The sequence below is a fragment of the Phaseolus vulgaris genome, chromosome 2 (genome assembly GCF_051622355.1).
Source record: "Phaseolus vulgaris cultivar YP4 chromosome 2, ASM5162235v1, whole genome shotgun sequence".
In the NCBI taxonomy this organism is placed as follows: Eukaryota; Viridiplantae; Streptophyta; class Magnoliopsida; order Fabales; family Fabaceae; genus Phaseolus; species Phaseolus vulgaris.
The window spans coordinates 8,440,691-8,450,359 of record NC_143499.1 but is presented as its reverse complement, the minus strand read 5'-3'; the positions used below and the strand labels follow the sequence as shown (position 1 = coordinate 8,450,359).

The following is a 9,669-nucleotide window of genomic DNA, read 5'->3' as shown; positions in this document are numbered from 1 at the left end:
TCAAAACCAAATTCTAAATTTCATTCTAACAAAAATAACAACACATTGGAGAGAATAAAGAGAGAATAAAGAGTATCCATAGAAGTTTTATCAAAACAGTATTAAACGAACAGAACATTCCCAAATTTATATACTAATAACTTAAACAATTAGGAATTAGGCACCGGCCTTCTGATAAACATAGGTCAGGCCACACTTGCCGCAATAGTGGCGATCGAAGTGGTTGGCCATGAACGTTCCGGCGCCGCACTCAGCGTTGGGGCACTCCTTGCGGAGCCTCTGCACCTTGCCGGAGTCATCAACCTTGTAGAACTGCAAGATGGCGAGCTTCACCTTCTTGTGCTTGTGCTTGATCTTCTTAGGCTTGGTGTAGGTCTTCTTCTTGCGCTTCTTGGCACCACCACGGAGACGGAGGACAAGGTGGAGGGTGGACTCCTTCTGGATGTTGTAGTCGGCGAGGGTGCGGCCGTCCTCGAGCTGCTTTCCGGCGAATATGAGACGCTGCTGATCCGGCGGGATGCCCTCCTTGTCCTGGATCTTGGCCTTGACATTGTCGATGGTGTCCGAAGACTCCACCTCAAGGGTGATGGTTTTCCCCGTAAGGGTTTTCACGAATATCTGCATCGCTGCTGGTGGCTAGGGTTTCCAGGGTTTGTGCTCAGGAAAGAGAAAAGGGAAGCTGTGGAGAATTTATAGGGCTCTTCTGTTGGGCTGTTCATCGGCCCAAATTTTGCTGAACCCGGCCCGCTAATGTTAAGTTTTTCATCTCCTGTTGTTATTTACATTTTCACTCCCCTTTTGTTCTTTTACTTCCAAAGCTATTTCTTTAGAAAGATCACAACTTACTATATATGGTTCAATTATATTCAGAACTTGTTGTTGTGTAGATTACAATTGACATTATACCAATTACTAATATGATAGAAAAATATAACGGTCATTTATGACAATTATCTACTTATATGTAAGTTTGATTCTTTTTATTCATTCTCTTTTTAATTTTTTTTTAATTATGTCTTATATTTATCTAGACAATAAATATAATATTTAATAATTTTCTAATTACATAAAAAATATTTCATATAATTTCACATCTATGTAAATCCGCATTTAACAAATATAAAAAAAAAACTATGTCAATTTTTTTAATCTAAAAATTCTATTAACAAATATAAGATTTCATACTTTTCTAATTACATACATACATTATTTCATATCAATATTAATCCGCATTTAACACATAAACAAATCAGCCAAAAAAAATAATTTTGATATAAATTTTTTATTAACAAATATAAAACTTAATATTTTTCTAATTACATGAAAAAATTATTTAATATCAACATAAATCTATATTTACCAAATATAATTTATTTCCTACTATAATATAATATAATTTCATATCAATACAATTTTAACTCTTTCCATATGCATATTTCATTTTAAAGAGGTCCTTAAAAAGTCCATAATGGATTTCCACCAACACTCTAATCAATCATGGCTTCCCATTACAGTCTTGCAACACTTTTCTTTAATTTATTTATAGAATAAAAATAATATGAATCAAGACTTTTAGTCCATATCAACAATTGACACAAATGAATTCAACACACCATTCCATTTTCAATTACAATACAAGTAAATTAATAAGGGGTTAATCGATTATGAGGCCAACATTAATCAATGAGGATCAAGTATGCATAGTGAAATAAAGCAAGGTTAATGTTGTGAAACCATCCTCTCGCATTTCCATCGTCTCATATCTTTTCAAATCATCAGAAAAAAAAAACTATCTTCATTTGTGTTTTTCCATCTATATGAACAACACACACTCGAAAGAAGCAGACACAGGCTTAATGTGTGAAGTGTTTCCTAAGTTAAAATTTAATCTCAACCCCTTTAATTAAAATAACAGTTTTCATTTTAAAAAAAAGTTGATTCTAGTTTTCTTACTTTTTAAAATTAGTAATATATTTTAGTTTTTAATTTTATACTTATTATTTATTTATTGTTAATTAAACTAGTTTTAATAATACATTAAATGAATAGGCTAAATATAAAGTTTAGTTGTGCTAAAATAAATAAATAAATATATATATATATATATATTCAAAATATTCGAAGATACTTATAATAATATAAAATCTAATCAAATTGGGTGTAGTCAAATTAAATTGGATGTAATTCAATTAAATTAGATGTACTTATATAACTTTACAATTGGAAGGAAAAATATTTAATAATTAATCATATCTTTTTTTTTAAAAATATATTTTGAATATTTCAGCCTAATTTCAAGAAAAATAAATACAAATAAATTTCATAAGGAGTTGATGCAAGTCAAGCTACATTCATATTATGAGAAGTCATCTCAACATGCAAGCGAAGACTTTATCAGAGGGAGAAATTGACAAAGACCAAAGCATTTAAAGTTCTTCCTGCTGGTCTTTTTAATAATTAGCATATGTTGTAAATAATTTGGCCTCACTTTGGGGGTCCAAATAGCAAATATAGGCTAGAATAAGGTACTTTTAGCATAATAGGGGGTGTAGGTAGCATTTTAGCTTGTTTCTAACCCTTTTAAAATGCATTTTGACATAGTTTATAGAAGGACAAACCTAGGTTGCGGGTTTGACTTAGTCAAACCCTAAGACTGCCCATTTTTTTCATTTTTCTCATCCTACCCATTTAACTTGTTCCCCAAGGCTCCTTCACCTATAAATAGGAGGCCTACCTAGTGTATTTGACAAGTTGAAATTAATAGAAGAAGAGTTATTCTACACAAATTGTGTGAGGTGTTAGTGAGGTTTGAATTCCTCTTAGCATTTAGGTCTTATCTTGTGAGTATTGAGAGCTCTCAAGTGGCGGCTATCATCACTTATCTTGGAGGCCAATCACACTTCAAGTGGCGTGTCATCACATAAGTTTTCTCCTTCCTTCATCTATTATTCCTTTGTCATTCCATTTTTACTCTTTATATCATGTTCTTGTTTGGTTTTCCTTGTTTCCATTCGACAATTCTATTTGGTTTATTGTTCTTGTTCTTTAATTTCGCACCTTCTAGCATCATGTTCACCACATAATTGTCTTCTCCTTTTGCTATTATGAAGTGAACATTCACACTTACTTAACCACTTGGTTAAGTTTGTGTCCAGTGGGGATCTTCTTGAAGTTCTCACCATATTCTTGCTTAAAATCTCAATCTAAGTAAAATGTCACACCATAAAATGAACAATCCTAAAATGAACTCAAATCAGGAGTACTCACTTATATACTTGTAATTCCCTATATTTTAGTGACTTAAGTGTTAGAGAATTTGTTGCAGGGGGATCTCCTATCATCGTCTTCAACAAACTTGGTGATCATTTCTTGAAGTTATAAGTCAGTTTGCAAGGCAAACTCCCTTCTTCCACCTCGGGAGACCAATGCTCTTTTCGATAAGAATATTTGGTATCTACCGTGGAGCACGAGTAAAATTGTTCTTGGACCACAAGTCTTATGGTACTCACTAGAAGTAGAATTGTCACTTCATCATCATCATCGTGATGGACTTCTCAACTTCAGTTGTTCTTTCGGTTTATTTGTAAGTTTGTGTGTTTTTACTGTAGTACCCAACAATGGTATCCGAGTTTATTTTTTTATTATATTTCTCATATGTTTGTTCCTTAATTATGCGAGAATCAAGTAAAGTTTCAAACATGTCAAGGATTCATTGCATTTTATGTGGTTTGGATGTTAAAACCCATATTTCATGTTTGTCATTGCCATAATGAACATCTTTGGATTCATTATACATGGATTAAAGTTGTACTACTTTGAGGCCACTATGGGAAAAATCACCAAAACCTTCCAATTTCATCCCTCGTCACTATAACGAAAGTGAATTTTTTCATCAAAATGGTTCAATTTGTTTTCGTTTATTACAACTTTGGGTAGACTTTGTTTTGAAGAAGTCGTACACGACTTTAATTTAAATTTCCTTAGATTAATTAAAGTCGTGCATGAGTAGCATGACTCCAACGTAAAATAAATTAACTGAAGTTGTACATAACTATAGTGATTTTAGTTGTTTTATTTTACATTAAAGTTGTGTAAGGGTAACACAACTTCAACTTTCTATTAATTTATTGGTTATCGTATGACTTCAAATTCACATTGTTGGTGCAAAAACCGAAATTGGTATGTTCAAATGCAATAACACTTATAAAAAGGTAACAAACAAGAGCATAAGAAAAATAAAATGGCCCCACATGCACAAAAATGGTACCTAAAGCAATGATATAAATGCATGGAAGGTGCAAATGGTAAGTGAATGTGTAGAACCAACCAAAGAGAAAAAAAAAAGGTGGCTATGCTTGCATTTTCTAAAAAATGATTTATCTCTCTAATTGTGTTATGAGAGAAAAATATTTAATCTAATTGCTAACAAAATCAACCTTATGTAAATAAGGCACATAAATGCAAACAAACATCACCAAATTGTTTGACTAGTCACGTATATAAAGTAAACAAAAATAATTATAAAACCTAAAGGAAGCAACAAAAAAATCAAAAACCAAAAAAATAAATAAAATAAAAAACTATAAAAACCAAAAATGTCAATTTACAGCTCGCGACAACGAAAAAATTAATAGAAAGTTGGAGTTGTGTCCTCCTTGCACAACTTTAGTGTAAAATAAAACAATTGAAATCATTATAGTCATACACAACTTCAATTAACCTTAATAAATTTTTCAATCAAAGTCGTGTCAACCATGCACGATATCAGTCTCAAATTTTTTTAACCAAAGTCGATATACTATGACCCAAATTTGGTGTATGTTCAATTTCATATTTAAATCGTGCGCCACGAGCACGAATTATTTGAAACAAAGTCATGTTAAAGAGACATGACATACCAAAACTCGTAAATAATTTTTTACACATCCTCATAATAAACAAAATTAATTGCACATTTTTGTGTGTAAAAATCAACAAAAATGTCACTATGGATAATCTTTGCAAACTTCATAGTTGGGAATTTGGAAAATATCTTATACGTGTTTATGATGTGTTTTTTAGTATTGAGTTGGAAAGACTAACTTTAAGTTGGAGAGAATTGTACCTTTTACACTATTGATTGGGTTCTCCTTGAGTCAAATTCTATTTTTATCGAATTTCCCAAGCCTCTGGTTTTCCTAAGCAATACAGAGCAATTCAAATTTATTGAGCCATAATTAACTTAGTGGACCATTAGTGGGAGGTTTAAGAAATGACAAAACCCAGTTGTTTATGAAACGTGATAAGTGTCACATTTAAGTAATACTGCATATTAAAATACAGTTATTTATGGATAAAATAACTATAATATAATCCTTAATTTATGAATTTACATCTTTTTACATATTTTGTGATTTTAATATGAATAAGAACGATTTATTCCCAAATTTGTGTTAATTACAGGATTTTAGGGAATAATGGAGATGAAAGGGCAAAAAAAGAATATACAAGAAAAAAAAAGGGAAAACTGGAACGCTCCAAACACTCGCCCAAACTCGCTCAAGCCAAAAGCACCTAGAGGATCTCGCCCAAGCGAGCTCAGTCACGCCCAGGCGATATCACTCCAATGACGTTGGGCCTGTTTTTGTCCAACTCGCTCAGGCGAGCACAATTACGTCCATGCGAGAAGTCACTGAGCCCAAGCCCAACTAGGTTAAATATGACACAACCCTACACATCAATTGAGAGAATAGGAGGTGATAGAAAACTTTAAAGGAGGCAGTCATCAAGGGGAAACATCCTGGATCTTCTTTTCTTGCTTTCCATGTTTGTAATGGCCAACATGAGTGACTAATGTAACTTTTGGGATTGGGAGTAATCTATTCAAACTCTTATGTATTGATGTGATATTTAAATATAATAGTTTGTTCTTGATTGATGATTGATATTGTCATTTTATTTGTAATGCTTGTTTATCATGATTTAGATCCTTATATTTGACTGGAAAATATCTCTAAGTTTCTAACCCAAATGATAATGCTTTAACATATTTGATGCTATGAATATATTTGAAATGTTAATTGTTATCAGCATCTAATAGTAATGCTAAAGAATTTTTATAAACATGCGAAAAATTGATATTTAGAAGACTATCTTAATAAATTTATATGCGAGAAATTGATATAAATGACTTTTATATGGGTATCAACATCAATCAAAGGATAGAGTATTACTATGCTTTTCAAAATACAAAAGAGTAAGAAGGATGAACCTCAATCCGAATTTTCCCAATTTAACCAATAAACTCTTTAACTTGCTTTCTTTATAATTTTTGCAATCATTATAACAAACTCCCAACAAACTTTATGATTTTGTTTTCTATTTAGTGAAACTTATACTTGATACTTCAACTGTTCCTTGTGGGTTCGATATCTGTCTTTAGGGACAAATTATTACTTCTAACGCGATACACTTGTCGTAAAAGAGTCATCAAAGGGTATCAGCGTGTAGCACTGGATCACCCTCTCAAAATAATTGGTATTACTGATGATGACTTGTTGATCATGTATGATGTGGATGAGACACCAAACACTCACACTATAAATCTCCTGAGGTGGTTTGATGTACTACCCATTGAAAAGTTATATATGTTCATTTGAATTTCACGAGGATGATACGAGTTGGACGACTTCATTTCACAGGTATGAGAGTAGTAAGACAAGGTATGCACATGATCACCAATCTAATGACATGTTGGCTAATGTTGGTTGGCATTGAAGCTTTTGCTTTCGTTGAATCAACGATTTCATTTCTTAGATGAAAGCTTATTAGCATAGTTGTCTTGGATTGTAATCATGAATAAATTCATTATTTTAATCAGGATTAATCTAATTAGGTGTTTTAGTCTAAATTATTATTTATGCTAATCTTGTCTAAATTATTCATTATAGATGATCCAATATTTCTCATATTAGATGGTTTGACTAGACGGTCCAATGACACATTTGTCCAGGATTAATTGAAGAAAACACCTCAAAAACATAAAGTGTGATGAAGATGGAGGTGTAAAAAAAGTCTTATGCAAATTACGAAGACTATACGACCCGATAGACGGTCTGAAGAAATCGTCTGCCATTGATTAGTATGCCACTGATTAAGCAAAAGTCCAAGTTGTTTCTTTGAATAAAAGCAACAAAACAAAATCTTGAGTAGAATAATTAGAGAATAAAATCTACAATAAAATTCAAGAATTTTGGAAATCCAAAAATTGAGAAACTGTGAACAATATCTGAACTGAAATATTATTTCGTGATCCTTAGAGCAAAGAAACCTATAAATCATGAATTTTTCACAACGAGATGTGTTTGAAAAATACAACATAATAATTTTCTTATTTTCTTCATTGTAATTTTTTTGTTTTGCCTTCGTGTGGGACACTAATTTTTTTTGGGTTTATTCTTTTGTGATTTCTCGATGAATTTTGGGGTTCTCAATAAAGTCTTATCCTTCAATTTAATGTATCAACTTATGCTTAATTATTTGATCTTTTTGAATCATGGTTTTTGTTGCGGAATTGTTTTTAAATGCTTGTTAAGAATTCAATTATTTTCTTTAATTGAAGTTCTTGATTAGTTTACTTAACTGTAATAAATTTCTTGTTTGCTCAATTCAAGAGATAGAACATAAATATCTCACGAGTAAATGCTTGAAGACGAGTGAGATATTTAATACATCAGTAGACATTTGTTCTGTTGATGAGATTATATTGAATTTTATTAATGCTTGTTTGATTAAGTTCAACATTTGTGAAAATTGAAAAAGTGGAAATCTTAAAATAATTAGTGATGAATTCATTGTTGAATAAACTTGAGAGTCAATATGCTTCCTTTACTGTTTTATAATTGTTTATCTAATTTTTTTGCATAACAATCTCAACCTTTTTTTTTTATCTTTATTGTTATTGATAGTTGTCATTTTGTTGTCAAATTAATATGATTCTAGCGTATACTTGTCTAACACTAGAGAGATGATAGTATAATTGTGGACAAATGTCCCCAAGTCGTCTCCTAACGAATCCAATAGTAAAATCAGTTGATCAGGGTTTAAAATCTATCTGCAAGCAATAAAAGTTAACAATACAATAAAGATAAAAAGGGGGTTTGAGATAGTTGTGCAAAAAATATAAAAGAGATTAAAATAGCAAATAAAAAACGGTTGATCCCAAGTTCTTCTACCATTGAATTCTTCACAGGTTCTCTAAAGATTAATCTTTTCTCAATCCTCCAACAGAGCTAAACCAGATTGAACATGCGCCGATCTAATTCAACTGAAACTCATCAGTAAAGCATACGTCTACTAGTTTAATCAATACCCACTTTGTTCCATGCGTATACTCCATGGGAATGCTTACCTCCTCTCTCTTGAATCATGCGCCCAAGAAATTAATTAGAACAATGCGAACTAACTAAGAAACCAAAGTTTAAGATAAGGAAGACTCTCAATCGTGCGTTCAAGTACAACCTCTCACAAAAACTAGTTTTCCAGAAGATTAGACAATAAAAACAACTGCTATAAAGAATTGAAAAATGAAACTTTTATTAAACAAAACCTCAGAACTCAATGGAAAATTACAAAGGAATCAACCAAAAAGGTTTAGCCTTCCATGCGAAGGCAAAACAAAAGAATTACTAAGAAGAAAATAAACTAAGAAAACCCTATGAAGCTCTCTCTTTTCTCCTTGATGTTTGTGTCCTTTTATAGGCTTTTCTGCTCCAAGGATCTTGGGAAAATATTGCAGTTTAGATTTTGTAAACAATTTCCACTTTCCATAATTCTTTTTATTTTGCAGAAGTTTTGCTTCTAATTCTGTTTCTGGGATCTTGTAGCTTTTTCTCTTTCTTCCTCTCAGGATTTGTTTTCTGTTTTGATTCAAAGAAGCAACTTGAACTTTTGCATATTTGGCCCATTCACAAGTGTAGATGCTTCAGATCATTTACCCTAAAAACACAAAATTAACAATAATAATATATAAGGCCTAAATAAACCCAATTATAAGAATATTAATTAAAACAATGGATTTATTTATTATTATAGTCCAATAATCTATGATTAAGGCTATTGAGTGTGAATAAATATATGCTCATCAGTTATTTCTATTTGTTATCATTTACAAATAAGTCTTAAACATTGGTTGACTGAATTTACTGTTAGATTCTTTAGGAGATGACTTAGGGTCATTTGACCTTATTTATATTATCATCTCTTTGGTATTAGATGACCTAACAATGTGTAAGACGAACTTTAGTGAAATCATTTTAATTTGATTGTTAAACAACCACTATCAGAAACCTATAACCATTATGATAGAGTGACATTATCTCATTACTTAAATCCTAAAATATAATTTAAAAGATAATATGCAGAGGTACAAATTTATTTGAAATGTTGTCGAAGGAGTACAATTTCAAGGATATCATTGGTAAAATGGGACCAATAGCCCATTTCTATTCTACAATTTTCATGCTTTTCTTTTGGAAAATGCATACAAGTATAATTCTTTTTAACTTGGAATTTGTAAGAGAGTGAGATGATTTTGGAAAGTCATTTATGATATTGGCTTGTTTATGAGCTTGAAGCATATACAACTTAAGTGACTTTGCTCTGAGTTTTTAACTCTGATTGTGTGTCGAT

The 9,669-nt window shown here is 31.3% G+C and overlaps 1 protein-coding gene and 1 pseudogene across 1 annotated transcript; one reads left to right on the top strand and one right to left on the bottom strand.

Moving 5' to 3' along the window:
* On the bottom strand, nt 1–720 carry LOC137810565 (ubiquitin-ribosomal protein eS31 fusion protein). Its single transcript, XM_068611909.2, has one exon. It carries the CDS (start codon nt 622–624, stop codon nt 157–159), a length of 468 nt encoding a protein of 155 aa, XP_068468010.1. The 5' UTR covers nt 625–720; the 3' UTR covers nt 1–156.
* A 2,951-nt stretch (nt 721–3,671) lies between these two features.
* On the top strand, nt 3,672–9,542 carry LOC137808992 (uncharacterized; annotated as a pseudogene).
* The last annotated feature ends 127 nt before the right edge of the window (nt 9,543–9,669 follow it).